Below are 24,508 nucleotides of genomic sequence, written 5' to 3' on the forward strand. Positions count from 1 at the left end.
TTTTTAATTTAAATATACATACAGTAATTTCTGTATTACCAAATACAATAAACTGTACAAAACTGCGGCCTGATCATCATGAAGATTATTGGACATGCCTGGTAACAGATCACACAACCTTTTGGTAGTTTTCTACATAATAAGATACTTTGGCTATAATAGGCAGGCAATCACAAAATTCCAAAATAAGGATGTATTACAAGTTATTAGGAAATAGAAGCACATACAGCAACATTTCTTATCTGGTACCCTGCAAACCATCTTAACATCTCTATCACAGCTGTAAATACTCGAGTCTTGGGTTCTGGAAAATGACAAAATAAAATCCATAAATCCCTACAAAACAGCTTACAGTTCATAAATCTAGAAAGTTCACAATAAAAAAAAAACATATTTTGATGCGACAATGAGCGATAGACTAGAGACAATGGACCATCCACCTATAATAATAGTTCATCCTGAACCAAGTTACAAGTTATTGAGAGACAGTGTAATACTTTTTTATCAAAACAAAAAAAAAGTCTGATTTTGTAGAACACAGTGTTTTTCTAAAGTTTGCTTTTGATACACACCAGGGCTCCAGATAATTTTTCATGCAATTAGTTTTTCACTTCTTGACTTTTTGCACAATTAGTTTTTTCACTACCAAATTTTAAATTCAATTAGTTTTTTAAATTTTCAGTTAGTTTTTCATCACAGAAAACTTAACCTTTTAGGGGTTTTTTTGTCGGAGGGAACATATTTATCATTTATATAATAACGAGCGTTTTACCAATAGTTCAACTTCGTTGGGTACTACATGTATATGTATTTTATAAAGCAACAGATGAGCATAGTCTTAGATACTGTCCACTATGTTTTACGGGGCTTTTTCCGACCAGAATCGATGACATTTGTTACGATCTCTGTCACAATTCCGTATCTGATTTCTTCATTAGATTTTTCCATTCTTGTCAAAAAATTAATCATAGAAGGAAACGCGCTGTCATTTTTTTGTTTGTTTTTTTGCTCGATCTCGCTTTCTTACTGCTAACGCCATGTTCACAATTTCCTAGAAGGGGAGATCACTCTAGCACACTGATAACTGCGTGGTGTTCAGATTTTATTGCTGACTTGCATTAGCAGAGTAATCATAATTTAACACCCTGACAAAATGTATCAGTGTAAACATAACGATTGTAAGATGGTTTCTTGTCGTTTTTGGCGATTTTAAGCGTTTTTGAAACGATTGAAATTGACAATCAATTCGTTTTTGAACGACATGTTTTGGAATTTAATTTGTTTTTGATGAAAATCATTTTGTTATAACGATAAAATGATGCTTATCTGGAGCCCAATGTAACTGATTCTGGTGAAACTGTCAAGAAAAGATTTTAGGTTCCTTTACTCACTAGAAACAATAAGCTTCAATAATTTTACATTAAGTTTGGAAGAGACCGTATCTGTATACCTGAATATTTTGCAATGGCCTCTTTCAGTTCTTGGTCTATCCTTGATAGAGTCACAGACGCTCCGAATCTGATCCCTAAATCTGTGTGGGTAATATCAACAAGCTCTGGGATATGTGTGGGTGCTATCATCACAGGGTATTTCATGTTCTTAAACTTCATTTCAACACCTGAAATATAACACAGGAGTAAAGATACTCATATTTATTATATACCTATATAAATTCTGTACAAAAATTGGTTTGTATGTCACAATTAAATATGAATAGGCAGGACAAAAATCTGTATTGTACCTTTTACATTCCATATTGTAGCTTCCATCTTGCATGCTGCCAGACTACATTCATTAATATGCATGACCTGACAGTTCTATAAATAGCGCACATAAAAACTTCACTTAGTTCCATTTTAATATCGATAAACATGGAAGATTTCATTTAATAACAAAACAACATTCATAAAGGTAGAGGTATATGATAACAGGGTCATTACAACAGTAGCTAGATTTGGGATTTTGTATTTGGCTCCCGTGGATTTTGCTAGGTTGGATCACACTCGGCGCTTGTGCACCTCGTGAGATCCGATCTGGCAAAAATCCACTCATGCTGAATACAGCATCCCAGATCGAGCTACTGTTATAATAACCCTTTTATATACATATACTTACATTTACATCTTAAAGGCATACGCTAGCAGTCTCTGTATATGAGATGGGCCACAGTTTTCCCAATAATAATTTCTTCAAACTTTGGATATTGAAAGACAATCATCTAAGAAACAAAGACATGCAATAAAAGTCATAGGCCACCAGTACCGAGAAAGAGTTATCTGCCCTTGAAAATGGCATCCAATGATCATGAGAGCTCACCATGATCACTTCGTGTTCAACTGAGTTTACAAAAAACTCTATTACTTCTATTTTGTCCAGAAAAAAGTGGCAGTACAATGCTGTTGATAATTGCCAAGAAAATTACAATTTTAAATGAGAAAAGAATTCTCTGACCTATTTCAGTGTTTCCCACAACCAATCGAGCATCTGGGTATGTTGATTTGAGATCAAGAAGTTCATCTAATTTAGTTGGCCTATGCCATACAACCCGTTCTCCTCTATATATAAGGTAATCTGTATCAAACTTGGTAGAATTCTGCAAATGTTACAAGTGAAATCAATTTTTAGCAACAGTCAACAAAGAATGCAAAATACAAATTAATATGCACTGACAAGAAAAATGTCTCATTAAATTATTTTTGCTACAAAAGAGCTGTAATGTTTCAAAGGGTCACTGACTAATTAATCTACTTCAAAAGTACATATGATTAATATGTAGTCATTCTTTACTGACAAAGATTTACATAGTAAACTATTTGTATAATTTTGATGTTATTTATTACTTAAATGTAACAAGAGTGTCACAAACAATGTCAAAATGTCCCAAGATTTGCTAACTTAATTAATGTTTAAAAATATTAGCAAGGTTGTAACAGACTGGTCTTCCAACTGTAATCTACCAAGATAAGTATATAAGAAACTGTTGTTTTTTTAAATATCTCTTGATGACAGTAGCAATTATCTTCCAGTAAAATATACAAATTATTCAGTCTTTACCTGTGTTATCTAACACTTCATGATTTGATAAAACAGATTAGGTTACTGAAATATTTAGCAAAATGAAAACCTGCTACAAGGAAGGATACCTAACCTGCAGCATGGCTATGGCGAATCATATGCCACTAAAGTGTGTTTGTAACTCAAGTACTATGAAACAGTGGTCATTCAAGCATCACCAGCTCGGACACCCAGACTCACTCCAGCAATTCATATGGTCCCCGGCTCTTTACCTAATTTTCTGTATGTTATGATTGCTTGAAACCCTTGAAAACTTGAGCATTATCTCATCCCCTAGCATCCTCAAGTAATCAGAGAATTACCGTTTATGAAATCCACCAACCGCTACTGTTTTGATATTAGAGTCTATGAAACCTTTGAACTCTTCCGTGCTAGAAACTTATACATCTTGTTATGTTGTTATTGTTGTTTTATATTTAAAAAGTATTTAAAGTGTATACCGGTACTTCTTATGAGAAACAATTCTCTCGATTCCAATTAGGATAAAATGGAGAGAGAGAGATTATTGTTTCCATGAAATTAGGAAAGTATTTGGATTTTATCAGTGAGTTTCACAGCAATCTTGTGAATTTTTGTAGGGATAACGCATGTTTTTTCGTGTTATAACGTCTGCAGAATCCCGAGGGATTGGTTGGTGCCCGAGCCCGCAGGGCGAGGGTTCCAACGTATCCCGAGGGATTCTGCAGATGTTATAACACGAAATGAACATGCGCTATTGCTATTCTAGCATAAAACGCGGAAAAAATACTAATAAATGAATATATCCTACCTCAACGTCATTAAATTTCCATGAAATGCGCGGGAATGTCTGAGCTGTTTTTAACGTTGACGTCATTTCGTTTTGAATTATCCGTTTTGGGGCCGAATGACATTTACGCTTTGCCACGGAACTCGCATATATAAAAAGGTGTTATAACAGCACGTAAGCACGAGAATCTCTCTGTTAACACACGTTTTCTCTCCTGTTAAAACACCCCCGAAATGTGATAATAACAGCAGTTTTATGCTAGAATAAATGTTTTTACTTAAATGTTTTTTTATGACTGGAACAAATACCTGTAATTCTGGCGGGAATATTGGATCTTGTGTTGCATCTAATGGCAAGAATGCTTTGGTTTTGACAAGGTCTGTTCCAACCTGTAACAAAAAATATTACAATATCTTGATGATGACAAGATGTCATACAGCAGTCTCTTAATCGTTACAGGTTACAACACACTAAATAGCTGTTCTTCTTTATTCTATATAAAACTGACATATTTCCAATGGCTGCAGCACACATCAGGACCCGTTTTAAATGTCTGTAACTTACATTTTCTTGAAGAATATTGTCAGTGCTGAATAAAAATCAAGGAAAAAAGGGAGTCATGTTTGATGCAAGAAAAACATTTCCAGTCAAACACACAAACTGCAAATTCAGCTATTATGCAACTACAATGTACCTTTTTTTTCATGCCATTTTCCTTATTTAGTGCCTGTATGCGTTATAACTTAAATGACAGTAAACTGAAATAAAACGTTCTATGTAACCTAGTGCAAGATTCAGTTTCTATTCTCTATTATTCAAATAATTACATAAAAAGGTTCCAGTCCAGACGTTGTAGTGATTTATGTCTGACGTTTTAGAAAAACTATAATAAAAAAAGACAAATTACAAAAGTGACATCAAGTCACGGACCATAGTTTTTGAATAATTAACTTATGTAAGGATTTCTTGTATAAGGTGAAAAATAAGAACATGCTACCTGTACCTAAGCAACAACAAAATATTATTCACATGACAACATTAAATCAGCCACACTATAATTACTCTCACCCATCCATTATTATACAGAGAGCAAATTAAAACTTTATGGTTATTTTTCTAAAACTGCATTCTATGAATTCACACAGCATGTAGTTTAAAAGTCCAATAAAATGTCTAATTGGCAATCTCAAACATTGAGTAATATTCAAAATTGGTTTCAAGACTCTAGGACAAATACTTTTTGTGATATACATGACACAAACTTTTAAGCCCTTTATACAATTTCTGATATCAAAGGACCTTTGACTATTGACTGGAAATGGAAAGAACATGCAGTAAGTGTATATGATTTAACCATTGCACCACCGCAAATGACATGGATGGGTAAAAAATCACGCCATGATTTTTGCCTATCTAAAATAAAAGCAATTTGCTTGACTCCAGTATTAAAACCATAATCCCATGAGGCCCTGAGACTATCCAGCTAGTAATCAAACTTGACCAAGCTAATAAGCCCATAAAAATTCTGACTAAGTTTGGTAAACACTGGATAAGAACTGTATTAGTCAGTAAGTGGACACTGTCAATTTTTTACAATTCTGAGTAATTCAATGGCCATAAGTCGAGAGTGACAAGAGTATCTGGCTGCTCATCAAACCCATCCAGCTGGTTATAGAACTTGTCTGAGATATCTGAGATATTATGCCCAAAATCAAATTGGTGAACACTGGATAAAAACTGCTCAAGTCAGGGAGCAGACACTGTCAAATTGTGCTATATTAAGTATTTCAAGGGCTGTAACTCTAGAACCATACTTGTTTTCCAATTTGGCTGAGATATTGTGCCAATAATCACTGTGACCAAACTTTTATGAACACTTGATAAGAACTATTTAAGTTGTCAATTTTTGCAACGTTTAGTAATTCTAGGGCCATTAAGGTGGGCCGGTGGTCTAGTGGTAAACTGGTAACACGCTTGATTGTCAATCCAGAGGTCCGGGGTTCGAATCCCGGTCCAGGCACTGGAAATTTCTGAGATGCTCTTGAGTGTCTCCCACCTAACTAGAGGCCTGTACTGGTTCTTCCCAGGAAAGACGGCTTCGCGTGTATCGGTGCTATACACCGGGCACATTAAAGAACCAGACTGTCTATTTGCAAAGAGCTAGGCTAAGTTAGCCGGACACGTCTGTATCTAAAAAAAAATTCTCTCTGTCTGTTCTGGGGGCTTTATCTCACTCTGTCCCTCTGGTCAGATCGCTCTGTGTCTGTACTAGTAGCAGATGAATTTCGCACCCTGTGTGGCTGCATTTGCTATATGTAAAGTGCCTTTGAACGTGTTTATCATGAAAAGAGTGCTATATAAATCTGGTATAATAATTAACTCCAATGTCACTAAGTCAATCCAGCTCATTATCAAACTTGATCTAGATATTATGCACATAATTACTGTAACCAGTCGGAGAACATAGGATACAAACTGCTCAATTTAGAGAACTTTGGTCACACACCGCCTGCCTGCCTGTCACTCACACAATATATCCTGTTTCATGGGCATACACAAATACATCTATACATACAACATACCCCATCTTCTAGCTGTAGGTTATTGTTACCATTTTTATTCTTACAGCAGTTCTCTCCCATAGCACAATACTCCTGCAATCACAGAAAACATATATATATTTGTAAAAATATGAGATTTTTTACAGATGAATGAAAGATTTAATTCTGATGTAAAGTTAATTTACCATGAAAGTCTACATAAAAGGGGACATAATTCATTAAATAGTGATGCAAGAGTTATAGCTCTTTTGTCATATGATGCGGGGTCTGATGATGAACAACCATTTGATGTTTGAAGCAAATCCATTCATTAATGATACATCAAAACTTTTGCCTTTAGCCTGCTGGAAGCAAGTGAGTTTGCCTTTGTGACTAGTGTAGACCAAGATCAGGTCTGCACTGTAACAGTTGGCTATTCAGGCAGTGAATTTTCAGCGAACACTACTTTGAAAAGTAAGTGGTACTGCCCAAACTGAATGATGGACCAGTCTGTTTAAGAAATTTAGTAGCAGGGAAAAAGTTAATGTTTAGCTGCACTTTCTCTGTATCTCTGTAACTAAATAACAAAATGCAAATGCCAGATACCTTGGTAAATGTTCGGAAGCCATCTAAGATAGGTCTATAGCCAGTACATCTGCACAGGTTACCTGTAAAATATTATACTCTTCTTAATTGTTTGTTGTCTATAGTTAAATCTATTAAATTCTGCTCTAAATTGGAAATAGTCCAATGGACCAAGGGCATAAAGCTTTGACTACATGACACCAGAAATCAATTTCAAAAAAGTTTTTCCCTAAGTTCTGACTTTATTTTGAACTATTAACTGGAATGCCATTTAATAAGTTCTTTAATACATGACACTTGAAAAAAAAATCAAAGTTTTATTTTCGCTAAATTTTGAACTCGTCTCGCCTTAGACCAAAGCATTCTCTAGATATTTGGCAAAAAACTTCTCCTGTTCTGAATCAATTTGACCTTGACATTTGACCTGCTGACCTAAAAATCAATAGGGGTCATCTTAACTGTTCCGGATCACTGACCTTGACCTTTGACCTGCTGACCTCAAAATCAATAGGGGTCATCTGCTGGTCATGACCAACCTCCCTATCATTTTTTATGACCCTAGGACCAAGCATTCTTGAGTTTTCATCCGCAAATGGTTTAACTGTTCCGGGTCACTTTGACCTTGACCTTTAACCTACTGACCTCAAAATCAATAGGGGTCAGCTGCTGGTTATTAACAACCTCTCTATCAATTTTCTTTATCCTAGGCCCAAGCGTTCATGAGTTTTCATCCAGAAACCATTTAATTGTTCTGGGTCACTGTGACCTTGACCTAATGGTCATCTGCTGGCCATGACCATCCTCCCTATCATTTTTTATGACCCTAGGCCCAAGCATTCTTGAGTTTTCATCCGGAAATGGTTTAACTGTTCAAGGTCACTGTGACCTTGACCTTTGACCTACTGACCTCAAAATCAATAGGGTTTATCTTGTCACGATCAACCTCCCTATCAACTTTCATGATCCTAGGCCCAAGCGTTCTTGAGTTATCATCTGGAAATGGATTGGTCTACGGACCGACAGACCCAGAGACCTACCAACCGGCCGACAGAACAACATCTGCAAAACAATATACCCCTCCTTCTTTGAAGGGGGTGCATAATAAGTAATAAAATCAATTGACTGGAAGACTAAGAGATAACATGCTAACCCTATTAACCTTTGTCCTAAAACAGTGACACTGACCTTTGACCTAGGGGTGTATACAGTAACATTAAAATACCATGTTGTGTCACAAAAATTACTGTTAAGGAGCAGACACAAAACAAATGCTGACCAATGAGCTAGGGATTGACAAATTACCTTATTAATGGAAAATGTGTGCCAAGTAATATTAAAATCCCTTGCTTGGAGCAGACAGGAAAACATCACATAGATCTTTGACCTACAAGTGTGATCATGACCTTTAAAATAGGGATCAGTGTTTATACATGATACATCTATTATAATCCCTTGATGGATGGTAGACTTATGTACATAACATGAAACAGGCACTGTTAATACAATGTTATCCTTTGATCTCAAAGTGAGACTATGACCTACAAGCTGGTCTAGAAATTGTGCATGACACATCATATTTTTATGGGAAACATTCTATCCTCAGTAATACTTCAATCCCTTGGCGGATGGTCGAGTTACAGACCAGACAAGAAAAACACCCTGACCACCGACCTCAAGTATAACCTTGGCCTCTGAGGTAGGGATCTACGGTTTGTGCATCAAAATCATCTCATTATGAGAAACATTTTTGCCAAGTAATATTAAAATCCCCAGATGGATTGTTGAGTTATGGAGCAGAAAGGAAACAGAATATGTTAATATCATGTTGACATTTGACCTCAAATATGACCTTGACATTTGAGATAAAGGTATCATCTCTAATGGAGAATATTTGTGCCCATAATTTTAAAATCGCTTGATCTATGGTCGAGCTACTGACTGGACAGGAAAAACCTTTGCTGACCTTTGATGTCACGAGCTAGGGGCCTGGGTTTGTATGCGAAAGGTTGTCCCATTATGGAACTATGAGGGACAGAAACATTCCTATAGTCCCTAAAAATGGTTTTTAACCAATAGGGAACTAATGAAGTTATGGTTTCTTTTATCAAGCTATATTCAATCAGTTGATACAAGCAGAAAGTTTTATGGATGGACAGATGTATGGAAAAATCTCACTTTGTTTTGCAGTGTTTTTTTTAAAGATTTTATGTTAACAGGAAAAATGCCCTTTGGGTGACTTTCAACTCTGATGGACACCTGAGAAACAAGAACACATATACAATTTAGTAAGAGTGAAGAGTCATATAAATTATAGATACATACAAGTAATCTTCTATTACAAAGACCAGAGTGTCTCTGTTTGTAAAAAAAAAAATATTGTTTACTTCCCAATTACTAGTTTTAATTATCCACAGGGCACTTTTTTTTCCAACATCTTGCAGATATGCACAGACACAGTAACACTTCTAGGAAGTTGTTATATTTAGTTTTATTTGCATACAGTATACAGCATTACATAAATACATCTGAATATTGGTCAAAGAGCAGGCAGTTCATGCATATTAATCATCTGACATTTTGGATTTTGGATGAACATAAAGTAGAGATGTTTTCCTAACTGACTGTCAATTTTGTGTGCAATCATTTGACACAATGTTAAATTTTGCCACAAAACTGCTAGGCCATAACTCTGCTAAAATTCACTTGACCAGCAAAGTTTTATCTTGATACACATAATCAGCTGGATAACTTCTACACATGAATATGTAATCATAATAAAACTAATTACAGGTAACTATTTAAAAAGAACAAGAGCTGTCGGAGAACAGCAACGCTCGACTATTCAACAGCCTTGTCGATTGAATGAATACGAAAGTCGAAAAAGGGGCATAATTTAGTAAAAAAGCAAAATAGGGTTATGGACAAGACTTTAGTGTGTGAAGTTTCAATCCATTCCCATTAGTGGGTACTGAGATACCAGCTTACATATAAGAATTTAACCCAAAACTCCAAAGTTGAAAAAGGGGCATAATTTTGTAAAATGCGAAGTTGAGTTATTGACCCTTTGCACTGCACGTCATATCATGACAGTGAACAAGTGCGTAAAGTTTCAATTCTTTTCCCATTAGTGGATACTGAGATGCCAGCTTACATACTAAAACTTAACCAAAAATTTCTATGTTGAAAAAGGGGCATAATTTTGTAAAACAAGAGCTGTCACTTACGGTGACAAATGCCCCCGCAGCACCTTGACCTTTGACCTGGTGACCCCAAAGTCAGTAGGGGTGGTGTACTCAATAAGTACTATCAGCATGTGAAGTTTGAAGGTCCTGGGTGCAGTGGTTCGCGAGAAAAGTGCCTTCATGCAAAAAGTTAACGTTGGCCCCTGTGACCTTGACCTTTAACCTGGTGACCCCAAAGTCAGTAGGGGTGGTGTACTCAATAAGTACTATCAGCACGTGAAGTTTGAAGGTCCTGGGTGCAGTGGTTCGCGAGTAAAGTGCCTTCATGCAAAAAGTTAACGTTGTGACTAATGAACGAACGAATGAACGAACGAACTAACGGACGGACAGTTGAAAACTAATATGCCTCCCTTCGGGGGCATAAAAAGCAAAATAAAGTTATGGGACCTGCTTAGTGCATGTCAGATCATGACAGTGAACAAGTGTGTGAAGTTTCAATCCATTCCAATTAGTGAGTACTGAGATACCAGCTTACATACAAAACCTTAACCAAAAAGTTCTAAGTCGAAAAAGGGGCATAATTTTGTAAAAAAGCAAAATAGAGTTATGGAACCTGTGCAATGTAAGTCACTTTATCACAGTAAATAAGTGTGTGAAGTTTCAATCCATTCCCACAAGTGGTTACTGAGATACCAGCTTACATACAAAACCTTAACCAAAAAGTTCTAAGTCAAAAAAGGGACATAATTTTGTAAAAAAGCAAAATAGAGTTATGGAACCTGTGCAATGTAAGTCAGTTTATCACAGTGAATAAGTGTGTGAAGTTTCAATCCATTCCCACAAGTGGTTGCTGAGTTACCAGCTTACATACAAAAACTTAACCAAATCGGGACGCGGACGCATGGGCGAGTCCAACAGCTCTACTATTCTATGAACAGCCGAGCTAAAAATGAATGGATGAACATAGCCATAACATAATAGAGACTAATATAAAAGCAATACTATGTAGCACGAAGCAGCAGGTACCTTCAAAAGCCTTTTCCATATGTTCAATGGTTGGCTGGGGATCATTCCGCAATAAAGTATACATGGACATGATAATCCCTGGTGTACAAAATCCGCATTGAGATCCATGTGATTTGGCAAGCCTTTCCTGAAATAGAGTAGTAATTATGTTGTTTAACAACTTCAAGTAATAATTATGTTGTTTAACAACTTCAAATATTAACCTATTAAAGAAGCCAACAACACTGTGTCTTATACTTGACAACAATTTCAGACAATCCATTTTGTTTCAAAAAGTATTGAATCAAACATAATTTTTCTTCAGATAAAAAGAGTTTATAACAAGAGCTGTCTGTTGAAGTAAATTGTTCGACTAAGCAAAAGAATTGATGGAAGTATGGGGTCAAAATATTAACAGAGATTTTCAGACAAAAGAAAAAGAATAGGTAAGACAAACAATGTACCCATGAAGTAGAAAATGCGCCTCCAGAGTGTGAACATGTTTTTCTATGATTTGACCTGGTAAATAAGTTTAAGACCTTAGGTAACCAAATTTTGAACCTTGGTATGTCAGGCTTTCTCACTGATAATTATAAATTGTATTGGGAAATTTTCGCAAGTCATGTCATTTCATACGCAAAGTCAAGGAAATCAATCAAATCATGTATATTTATCTTCAAATTCTGTCATTTTCCATAATCAGCTTTTCTGGCATATACAGAAATTTGTCCATCCAAAATTATATAATGTTTTCAATTTATAATGTTTCTCAACGTAACCTTAGAATTTGTATAATATAGTTAAGCTAATCTGCCTAAGATTTGTTTTTGTTTTTGTTGGGTTTAAGGTCGCACGAACACAATTATTGGTCATATGTTGACTTTCCAGCTTTGATGGTGTAGGGAGACCCCAGGTTCCCCTATGTGCATTATTTCATCATGAGCGGGCACCTGGGTAGAACCACTGACTTTCTGTAAGCCAGCTGGATGGCTTCCTCACATGAAGAATTCAACGCCCTGAGTGAAGCTCGAACCTACATCGGTGAGGGCAAGCATAGCTTAAGAAGTTTTTACAAACAAATTAAATGTAAAAACTTCAGAACTTTATTTTTCTATCTAATCTAAATCTAATGATAGAATTTTATTCATCTGATAACACATCACCAACTAATTCACTGGCTGTCATGCAGGCAAAACATTAGCAACATTTTCATTTGCACTGTAAAAAAACATGGCTATTTATGGAATTGTCATGTTGATAAATCTAAACTACTGATCTAGTAAAATCTGTAGGTTTGAGAGGCAATAAATTAATATACAGATAGCCAAAACTACTACCTCCGGGCAACAATACACTACAGAGAACAGATGAATTCATTGAAAGCTGTAGAACAAAAACCAAGAAATAATGACAATCATTAAAAATAAGAAAATACTGTACATTTTACAAGATTGAGAAAATTTGGTTCACTCGAAGTTTACAGAAATCAATGGCAATTTCCAACCATTTTACAGTCGTCTGCTCGCAAATTCATAACATCGCAAAACTGGGTGTGAAATCTGAAATCTTCATCACAAGAAAATTTACAGTATCACCTTGACAGTTTCATTACAGGGATATAAACTTACACTAAACATGACTATTGTTTAATTACTATAACACTGACCAAAAATTGTACCAATACACCTGACAGTGAATATATTAATATGCTAAATGACCTCATGCACACTGGTATGTACGATTTGCAGGTCAGAATTTCTGGTCATAACAATAACAACTTTTACTACCGCACTCCACAATTCGCACTTGAACATTATGTCAATGAAAAACTGTGTTGGCATTGTGTCTTCATGTCTTGCAGACAGAATGATTTGTTACCCTTGGGTCTCTTTATATCTTGCACATAAAATAATGAGTCTCCCTTCCACTTTAATGTTTGTCCAATGAAACTATGAGTTGCCCATGTGTCTTTACAGGCAGCCGGCCAACTCAAATCTTTGTCAACTTGTACCTAAGTTAGCTTGTACCCTGATTTGGTCAACTCACACCAGGAATTTAGGCATCTCATACCTGCTGAAGTCAACATATACCTTTATATTCAGCTTTGGATTTTATTTTAACCCATGCTTTAAAATATGCATATTGTTAATATCAATTGATATTGCCCCATTTTTAATGTAGGTGAAAATTTTAGATCAATTATTCAAGGGGGGTATTCGATCTACTCCTTACCACCGAAACAAAATGGCGGCCAAAACTGAAAATGTGAGTTTTTCTTACTTTTTATCTTTTTCAAAGATTTCTAGACCATGACACATGGCTATCAACCTGCTCCACTGTTTTTTCTATCTATCGGTACCTTTAACTTTAGAAACAGTGCTGTAATTTGTCTGGAATGCTGGTCATGGGATTTGAATCGATAGAAAATCCTCCTGAAAACACGGGATAAGGAATAGTGCGATTAGCAAAAATGGTCTTTTCCCTAATATTCAAATAGTTGTGAGCTATTTTTCTGATAAGAAGTAAAATTTCAATATATATTTCTATCATGATTTGTCTGGAGCCGATTAAAAGTCGTAATTTTAAATTACACAGTTTTTTGTCTGATGGTAAGGAACAGCGTACGAAAATAAGAGGATAAGGTGCAGTTCACTTCTTCAAGCAACTTTTTTCTTCGCTCTTTTCAGAGACAATCAGGTAAAATTCTGTTACAATAATATTTTGGTGATCATTTATAACTATCTCTTGCTCAATGTAGGAAGATTTAAAAGGTATCCGCCTGTCTATCAGACACGTGATGTACTGAAAGCCTAAAGTTTAGCAAGTACTTAATATAGTATCCCTCGCCAAAATTTAAGTATCTATAAATTTCAATTTGGTATAGCGCCCAAAGTCGTTAATAACAAGCAATTGCCTTACAAAAATGTTGAAATATTTTTGTCTTAAAAAGTTAAACCTACTTAAAATACGTTGTGTTCTACTAAAGTTAGTGAAAAATCAGCAACACCACTTAACTTGTTTAGGCGTTATGCATTGTTGAAATATACCGCTCTTCTTTGTAATTTTGCTTTAAGATACATACGTTATGCGACATTTAGGCGCACTAATTCACGATTTTATGGATACATACAGACAAGAAATTATTCGTGGTTGAAGCTTTAACTATGTATACGACTTTTCATAATTATGGTTAACTCTTGCATTATATTATAAGTTAACGTTGGCTTAGAGTTATTAAGGGAAATATACCTCGCAAGTAGAGTAGTTGTTTTCACGCCAAAATAGTGCATGCATTTTCAGTAAATCTATTTTGAAACAGAGGTCCATCTTAATTTAAATGGCATAAGAAATGGCAAAATGATACATGATCGATACAAGCGTTACCAGTCTTATTTAAAATAACATAAACAAGAAAGTGTCACTCAGTTTTAATTGACAATGTCATCATTTTGTATCGTCTACGTCATAAGATGCAGATTTCACACATGTAAAGTCGCACATTTGACCTTGAAGACGTGTTTTCTTTTTCTGAAAATGTTCAACGGGCTCCGTTGGTAATGTTCGGTTTATATAGGAAGCTAATTTAATATTCCTTAAAGTAAAAACTATTTGTGATTATATTTTTTTGTTTCAGTTAAATTTATGTTGTTATACATATTGAGTACGCCATAAATACAGTACAAACTATTGATACATGGTAACGTATGTATCCTTATATACTTGATATCTTACTGACAAACCTTTTTATACAACATGAAGCTTCTTTTATTTTTTGAAGTCAAGGTTCAAGATAAAACGCTCGGGCGTTTTAATTTGCTGAAAAGTTTTGTTTTCATCACTTTTTTGTTCAAAACGTCATGCAAATTCTATTTTTAAAATAAATCTGATAATATATGCTTTAATATTAATTTCTTGTTAAAAGGGTTTTGTTTACAGAATTGGTCGTATGTCATGGCATTTTTATCATAAAGATAGATGTTTGACATTTTTTTTAATACAAAATGAATGGAAACAGCATACCCGTGGTACCCATAGCACAGTGATCGGAAACGTATGTATCAATACATAGATTACATATGTTTTTGGTGTATGTGTGCGTATATCAGTAATAATAGAGAGTTTGAGATTTCAACCTTCAACTTCCCCTTCAACGTCTCTTGCGAAGTTAACGTATGAAGTTGAAGTTCGATTAAAATTCCTTGAGATTTCAAACATTAGAATGAACCTTACTTCTTTTAATCCGCCCATTCAATTTATCCGTAATTATGATCGTTCTTTTCGTGCATTTTGATACCAGTTGTCCGAAAGGGCAGGAATTTTACAAGAGGTTTTAAAAATGAAAAAATGAAAATTAAATAAAAAAAAACATTTCATTTAATATAATCACAGCATGGATTTTAGAGCGATTACCAAAAAATAAAAAAAAATAAAAAATAAATAAAACGATAAAAGAATGTGAACAATATAAAAACTCGTTAGTCTTGCAACTGAGCTCCAAACATTTAGATTTTATATAAAATTACGTCAGTATACAATGCACGATTGTAAATCATATATGAGAGGAAATAAAAATGATTATTACATATTACCAAAAATTATTTTCCATTGGGTTTCAATGGACCGCGATCGTGCAATATTTTTCCATATCATGACGTTGAATGCTTTCATATCGGACTAGTCCCAATCCGTGACTCTAGTTACCTCCCCTGACGGTCCGTCCATTGCGGATCTCGTTTCTGTAGATTTTTGTTGCTATTGTGTGTTTGTTTAACTTGTAATTTATGCAACATTTTGTTTACTTTTACACTTTGATTAATCTGACCTATCAGATACTGGCACGTAGTAATTTATCGGACTGAAATGAAATGAAAGTTATAATTACGTCATGGGTTGGACTTGTGGATGTGGAATGTTTTCTTAACGTTGTAATGGAAAGAATCGCGTGACGTCCACGCGCACGTTGCGACAACAAGTTGACGTCATTTTCGCGGAAAATATTAATGCGCATCAATTTGATTTGTTTATTGCGTTTTCGGAGAATTTTTTCCGTATTTTTTCCTGTCTTTCGTGACAGAACTATAATTTAGATATAAATTAATCATTTGATAGTGGATATGTAATATAAAGGTTATCCACTTTGTATGTGGATATGTGCACTCGTTCTTTCGCGGACAATATTGCGCTCCTAAAGTCGCGCAATATTACCGCTGCAGAACTCGTGCATATATCCACATACAAAGTTAATAACCTATAATGATCATATCAACGTGATAATGACACTCTGTATGACTCTGTATAATGCCAAACTCTAAGACAGCACAATATGATTTTAATATACTATTTTATAAGTAAAGCATCTGCGGATCCAGGAATTTTGGTTAGAGGGACACCAACATTAAAGAGGCGGTCACCCATTTCATGGGGTGGGGTGGGGGGGGGGGGGGTAGGGTAGGGTCACACCGAGTTTCAAGACCGACTTTCTTTGTAAAATGTAAGAATCAAAGGGGGAATTAACCCACAATGTCCCTCTGCCAGGCTCTGGTTCCGTACATTTAAAGAATGGAGTTATCCCATACGGCTAACAGGAAACGTCTCTCATCATGATAACATAGATCTGAAATTGTCTGATACTTCAAAAGAATTTTCCGTCTTCCTAGTACCATTTTATGTTTATAGTTAAAACGCAATTGTCGTATCAAGTGTCCGACAGAAACAGATTGATTTTATTTGGATGTGAAAATAAAATGTTCCACCAAATGATAATCGCGCGTAATTATTTATTTTTCAAGTAAAATGACTGTCGTGCCATGTGCCTCCATCCAGATTTCAGTCCTTGATGCCGAGTATGTGGACAGAGTAGATGTAAAAAGAATGAAGTTTCGACTTTCGTGATATCACATCTTCGGACGTTCAAAACTTCACTTCATACGACAAAAAGGCCCATCTGGTAAAATCGATACCGCCTGGGGACACAAATATGCCGTAGAAGTTAAAGTTTGAACAAAATCTCAAAGTTTCTCAAAATCAGTTGATAACTTCATACTTCCAGGTTCAATTCAATGTATTTAGTTAAAATCATTAGCCATACAAAACTTCATTATTCTTATATCTATTGATAGTGTTTCGCATCAAATTTAGTCTAATTATATATATGGATAATCAAATAACTTAATAAGCAGAAATCCTGAAACTAAGCTTTTTATTTCGCATAGTAATAAAGAGAAGTCTTAGGCTTACGTGATATTACATGGAAAACTTTAGTAGCAACGTGTGATATAAATAAAATACACGCATATCGGTGACGCTTTACCCAAAATGTATATGAGAGACGTTGAAGGGGAAGGCGAAGTTTGAAATCTCAAACTCTCTAATAACTCACTGTTGACTTGGGGTTATTGTTAAGGTAAAATTCCTACAGTAAAAGGGCATACAATTTTGTTCCAACCGTGATATGGCTTGAAATATTTTTTACAAGATTGTAAATATATTTGAAAAAGTCTTTACAGTAAAGACAGACTTAATAGAACTGTTAATTCTGAATGATTTTATATGTAGAATTGTCGGTTTGTGTTGATGCTTGGTTCATGAATGTGGTTGTACTCAAATAAAATGATCTTTTCTTCATTCTTTGGAAAAGTTCCGACATGGTGACTTTTGATTACATTTAATTTTTGAAATTTGAATATGCACTTATTCTTCTTATATACAGTTTAATGTTGTGTGATTCATGGATTCAATGACAAAAGCACTTGTTATAGGGGCTGACACCTTACAAATATACAATAGAACGAGATTATCAGCGCCGCCTTTGAAATTACGAATAATTAATTTGAATAATTAAGTATTTGTGCTTTTGATTTAGAATGGTCGGCTTCAGTTTGATGGCAATCTTGAACACGAATTTTGGTGCCCGAAAATGAATTGATTCGTTATTCTTAATTTGGGATACATACGTTACCATAAGCATATTTCTGATCAGATGGTTACGAAGATTGTACAGTCATATTGTGCATAAGATTATGCTGATTATATGTCAACGGTTTTACTACAAAGGAACAACCACAATATTTGTTGTTTAAAAGTATTATTGTAAAGTTGCATGTTTTATGTTTTGACATAAGTTTAATACATGCTATAACTGATTGACATAAATGTTTACAAGAAAAGCTTGATAATTAAATGAACTTAAATTCGTGGTATAAGATGCATAATGTTGGTAAATAACACTCATATTTGCCACATATTAAGCCTTACTTGAATGTATTTTTTCTCATACCCATGTAATTCAGTGTAATGATACGTTACTTTGGTAGTGCAGCTTAAGATACAAGCAGGACACATAAAATATTCAAATTGCTGTTCCAAATGTATACGTTAATGGCATCATAAGAGTATATTTATGATTTTATGAGCTAATTATGTTTGCGATTTGCCTTTTGTCAATGTTTTTAAATATGTATTGTAACTGTTAAATGTTCGTTCAATAATCTACTAGCGAAACTTCCGAGGTATATTTCCCTTAATAACTCTAAGCCAACGTTAACTTATAATGTAAGAGTTAACCATAATTATGAAAAGTCGTATACATAGTTAAAGCTTCAACAACGAATAATTTCTTGTCTGTATGTATCCATGAAATCGTGAATTAGTGCGCCTAAATGTCGCATAATGTATGTATCTTAAAGCAAAATTACAAAGAAGAGCGGTATATTTCAACAATGCATAACGCCTAAACAAGTTAAGTGGTGTTGCTGATTTTTCACTATCTTTAGTAGAACACATTGTATTTTGAGTAGGTTTAACTTTATAAGACAAAAATATTTCAACATTTTTGTAAGGCAATTGCTTGTTATTAACGACTTTGGGCGCTATACCAAATTGAAATTTATAGATACTTAAATGTTGGCGAGGGATACTATATTAAGTACTTGCTAACCTTTAGGCTTTCAGTACATCACGTGTCTGATAGACAGGCGGATACCTTTTAAATCTTCCTACATTGAGCAAGAGATAGTTATAAATGATCACCAAAATATTATTGTAACAGAATTTTACTTGATTGACTCTGAAAAGGGCGAAGAAAAAAGTCGCTCGAAGAAGTGAACTGCACCTTATCCTCTTATTTTCGTACACTGTTCCTTACCATCAGACAAAAAACTGTGTAATTTAAAATAACGACTTTTAATCGGCTGCAGACTAACCACGATGGAAATATATGAAATTTTACTTCTTATCAGAAAGAATAGCTCACAACTATTTGAATAATTAGGGAAAAAAGACCATTTTTGCTAATCGCACTATTCCTTATCCCGTGTTTTCAGGAGGATTTTCTATCGATTCAAATCCCATGACCAGCATTCCAGACAAATTACAGCACTGTTTCTAAAGTTTAAGGTACCGATAGATAGAAAAAATAGTGGAGCAGGTTGATAGCCATGTGTCATGGTCTAGAAATCTTTGAAAAAGATAAAAAGTAAGAAAAACTCACATTTTCAGTTTTGGCCGCCATTTTGTTTCGGTGGTAAGGAGTAGATCGAATACCCCCCTTGTTATTAGGTACAAGTTGATCAAACTGAGTACAGGTTTATCAATTAATTGTTTAGCAAAAAAAAAATCAAAAACATAGAATTCTGTCATCACCTTGTAAAATATTTTTACAGTTCTTACATGAAAAAGCCTTCGTTCAAAACACATGTCAATTTGATCCAAATGTCTCATTTTTCAAACAACTTAAACATTTTTTAATCAAAGTACCTCAGTTTTAACAGAAGTATACATGTGTGACAATGACCTTGACCCAAGCTAACAAAAATTGCAACTTAACAACAAAGTTTAGTGTAAAGATTGATGTCTCAATCCTAACTTAAGTTATGTTGTTGTACTTAAGAAACATTGTCCTAGACCTTGACAAAAATAAGCCAAAATGCAACTGAATTTTAGTGAAACCAACCAAGTTTGGTTACAAATTCTCATCTCTAACTAAGTTACTGACCAAAAATCTTTTTTTTTTCTATTTTTAGTAACAATGACCTAAACCAAAATTGAAACAAAAAACTTAAGTCTCGATGAAAGTTCCTAGTTACCAGGTTTGCTCTACTTATTTCATTCCTTACTGCAGTTATTGTGAAAAACAATTTAATATATTTCTAATAAGTTAATAACAATGATCTAGATCAACCAAAAATACTAAATGCTTAATGCACTTTCTATTGCCAAGGAACCCAACATGCAGATGTATATTAATCGTTGCTAATTAGATGCTGTACAGTTGTACAGTTACAGCATCCTGTAATTGACAGATACTTTTTACATGCCTCCTGTCAGTGTTTACAACTTCTTGTATTTTCAGCATATTGATATCACTGTAGTCAGGGCATGGTTTCTAAATATTCAATAGAAAATCTGCAATACCACTTACAAAAGTATGGCCTGAGAAGTGTTCTGGTGCCTTTAAATATTTGCAACATCTTCAAATCATATTCACATTTATGGAAATATTGACATTATGCTTTGTTACAACAATTTGAAGATCGATAACAGGTTGTATATTGTTGCAAAATACAGATAAAATATACCTGAGTGTAACATTATTACAATCAAACGTCAATAAAAAAGATTTATTCTAAGAGTTTATGAATTACTGAAACAGCCCTCGCATATATATCGGTACAAAAGGCCATGAATTTGTATAACTTAGGCAAACTGAGTGGCATTTTCCTTCCTACAGCAGTAATTAACATTTTTTCAGTGTTTTACTTAAATACACTAAACTATATCACAGAATGAGCCGCACCATGAGGAAACCAACATAGTGCGTTTGCGACCAGCATGGATCCAGACCAGCCTGCGCATCCATGCAGTCTGGTCAGGATCCATGCTGTTCGCTTTCAAAGCCTATTGCAAATAAAGAAACCATTAGAAAACAGCATGGATCCTGACCAGACTGCGCGAATGCGCAGGCTGGCCAGATCCCTGCTGGTCGCAAAAGCACTATGTTGGTTTTCTCATGGCGCGGCTCAGATAATTATGGCTTCTGACCGACTGATGGAAATCCCAAACTATATATTTCTGCCTTCAGTGAGGAAAAATTAATTAGAAAGACCATGTACTAGTTGCCTGAACAATTATCTTTTAAAAAAATTCAATGATGAATTTATTATACAAGGAAAATTCAAATTCTGATAACTGTGGATACAAACCAATTTTCTAGCTGAAATCACTAAATTACATCTGGTTCCACAAAAAACTATAACTCACTAAATGCGATTAATATCCCCACATGCTGCTATCACATGGGAAAAGTATTAGATGTTATGATCATGCACTTTGATCTTTAACTGTGACCTTGGCCTTGAACCTAATGACCAGGGTTGTGCATGTCACCTTGACAAGATGAACATTTGATGCTAGTTTTATAAAAAAAAATTCAGTGGTTAAGAAGATAATTATGGAGCTGACACAAAGTTAAGGTATTTGACAAATGTCATCCAAGTGTGACCTTGACACTGTATGTATGTATGCCTAACCAATGCAATAGTTTGTAGCCTTTTCTATATCTAAGTCTAATCAAAGAAAAATGTGTTGTCTTTGTGTATTTAAGTCAAGCGAATGATGTGTTGTCATTATGTATTTAAGTCTGGCAAATGGAATAATGTGTTGCCTTTATGCTCCATACCTATACTTTCAGATCACAATAGTTTTAACCCTGAGACCAAAATAAATTGCAGATACTAAATTAATATGCTTTAACTTAACCATCTTGTATAATTCAATGATAATAGGCTGACCGTTGTGACATTTTAGATATTCATGTGCAGGCAAAATTGTGAAATTATGGTAATTACTTGCAAATGTGGCTACACAATAATATATTCATATTCTAATGTTACATCTATTATCTCTGGTAAAGACTGATCACTTGAAGATTTTTCTATTTTTAGCTCTGGTTCTAGCTCTCACCAAAGAAACATTTGTGTGGATTTATTTCAGAATCTGGCCATCAGCCCCTGAAAAGAAGGATTTTAAAGCTTCTGCTATCATAATACTATAGGGAAAAGTGAGCATGCTCAATGGCAACATTGTTTTATGATTTTAACACTTGGTAGAGGGTTTTCATTAACCCTTAACCTGCTATATTTCTCTAATGGACTGGTCCATCTTTCAATTTGGACAGTACCACTTATTACTCAAAGGGGTTTTCACTGAAAATTTACTGACTGAATAGCGAACAGTGTAGACCATGATCAGACTGCACGGATGTGCAGGCTGATCTTGGTCTGCACTGGTCGCAAAGGCAGAATCATCTGCCGTCAGCAGGCTAAGGGTTAAAGCTCCTGAAAAGAAGACTTTCAAAGTTTATCCTATACACAGATAAAGAAAACCTGCACCTGCCCTGGTGACCATGTGAAATGTGGTAGACATGAAAGCAACATTTTTGCAAAGAATAAAATTAAACTACGGCTAAATGGGTTTGTTACAGGGTTACCTATTAAAGGGACATTTCAGTACGAAATTGTCCACATAACCATATTCAGAAAACAAGCCACACTCTCGCGCAGCCTTGTTTTTTTTTGTGTGATTTTTTAGAAGGAATTGGTAGATGATCACCCAAGGAACATTGCTATGAAATCATTTTGAAATCAAAACAGCAGATTCTGAGATTTTTAAATGTTTCTGTTTGATTGCCATGGCAACCAGAATTCTGCATGGATGACTTAAATTTGAAGGAATCTGAAAAAGGTCTACTCGAGGATCATTTTCGCAATGTTTAGTTGAAACTGATTTACCAACTCTCCTACTAGCGTTGGATTGATGGAACACAGAAGTTCAATTGTTGCGTGGAAATGCACATTTTCTTTGGGAAACATCTAATAAAATGAGCCATAGGATGCTGTGAGTTATGTAAAAAATATGTGGCACTTCAAGTGATAGTTTTATAATCTGAACCATTTCGCCTTTGAAGTCAATTCAATTCAAAGACTCAGTATACAATATCCGAAATATCACATCATTCCGTCAATGGAAACAGACTGAACACAGACTGTAAATACTCAATTATGAAATCATGGTCAGAAAGTAACAAAGCTGAATATGATTGGACCGCATTTCACAAACTCTTATTTTGTCTTTTTCCCTCTAAAATGAAGGTACTGCTGAAGATCCCTTGACATTATATATACAGTCGAAACTCGGTATCTCAAACTCGCTTACCTCGAAATTCCGCTTAAGTCGAAGAAATTTTCAAGTCCCGTCAAATTTCCTTCTTTATATATGTAATTCAACTTCGTTACGTCAAAATTTGACTTACCGAGATTCCGGATGTGTCGAAAGGGATTTTCAGTCCCGTCAATAAAATTCAAGTGCATTGTGAACTTGGTAAGTCGAAGTGAGAAAAATATGCGATAAAATTTCACACATGTCATTGTGAATGTGGTTGGTTTCTAACACATGTCCATGTTTATTGCCTAACCAGAAAGCCGTGATGCCGACATATCAAAGGTGCGGCGATTATCAAAGTGAGATGATGCCATACTTGTTTGCACGTGCCATAATGATGATTTTTTTATGTAAACAGCAGATTTCTTTAATCAGCAGTCATTTGTTTTTGAGACGTTATGAAAACTGCTTTTAATTTAAACTAATGAATTAATTAGTTTGAACACTTGGGATCTTTAATAAGGATTAATTAGAGGTAATCGCGATGAGACTGAATAAAAAATAACTTCTTGGGGGAAAGCATCATTCGTTTAAAATGTCACATCGAATGTCAATCCCCCGGGAGAGAAACATGGTAAAAAAAAGGACATTTGATTCAAAAAGAGTTGAGGTTAGTATCATTTTTATTCTTCAAAAACCTGAAAACACAAACTGTACGGAATCGTGTATGCGTAAAGTGCCGAAAGCGTATACACGGCATCAAGGAAACAGTTTTTTTGTATTAAATGTTTTCCTATTGTGTACTTATTTCGTTCATATATGTCCCTCCTCATAACTCGAATATCGGTTATCTCGAAATAAAAAGCACGGTCCCTTAAAATTCGAGATACCAAGTTTCGACTGTATATATAATATTATATATAGATATACAGATCTATTTCTTTTTTTCCAACATGTTATCCATATTGTTTTCCAAATCTTTTCAGTTATTTATATAGAGATAGAGAGAATCACCACCACAATACATCAAACCAATTACAGCAAAGTGCCAGCATGCATATTCCACAACAAATCCACCAATAGAGATAGTAACTGTGCATTATGGGACATGATTAAATTCAGAAAAGTTAGCTTTCCCATTTATGAGATCCACAATGATAAAATTTTGCAATATGAATCAAATGGATTTAGAGAGAATTTAAACAAATTTCAGCTTA

The 24,508-nt window shown here is 34.7% G+C and overlaps 1 protein-coding gene across 2 annotated transcripts in view; it reads right to left on the bottom strand.

Annotated features, from left to right (window-relative positions):
• LOC128556121 (xanthine dehydrogenase/oxidase-like) overlaps positions 1–24,508 on the bottom strand; it is a 102,784-nt gene that overhangs the window by 51,132 nt on the left and 27,144 nt on the right. For both annotated transcript variants that reach the window (XM_053540052.1, XM_053540046.1), the window contains exons 5-11: positions 11,157–11,283; positions 6,970–7,031; positions 6,406–6,477; positions 4,132–4,212; positions 2,452–2,593; positions 1,451–1,618; positions 228–304 (exon numbers count right to left, since the gene is read on the bottom strand). In XM_053540052.1, the coding sequence (XP_053396027.1) occupies positions 228–304; positions 1,451–1,618; positions 2,452–2,593; positions 4,132–4,212; positions 6,406–6,477; positions 6,970–7,031; positions 11,157–11,283 (729 nt within the window). The remainder of the gene's footprint in view (positions 1–227; positions 305–1,450; positions 1,619–2,451; positions 2,594–4,131; positions 4,213–6,405; positions 6,478–6,969; positions 7,032–11,156; positions 11,284–24,508) is intronic.

Source organism: Mercenaria mercenaria, chromosome 1, assembly GCF_021730395.1.
Source record: "Mercenaria mercenaria strain notata chromosome 1, MADL_Memer_1, whole genome shotgun sequence".
NCBI lineage: Eukaryota > Metazoa > Mollusca > Bivalvia > Venerida > Veneridae > Mercenaria > Mercenaria mercenaria.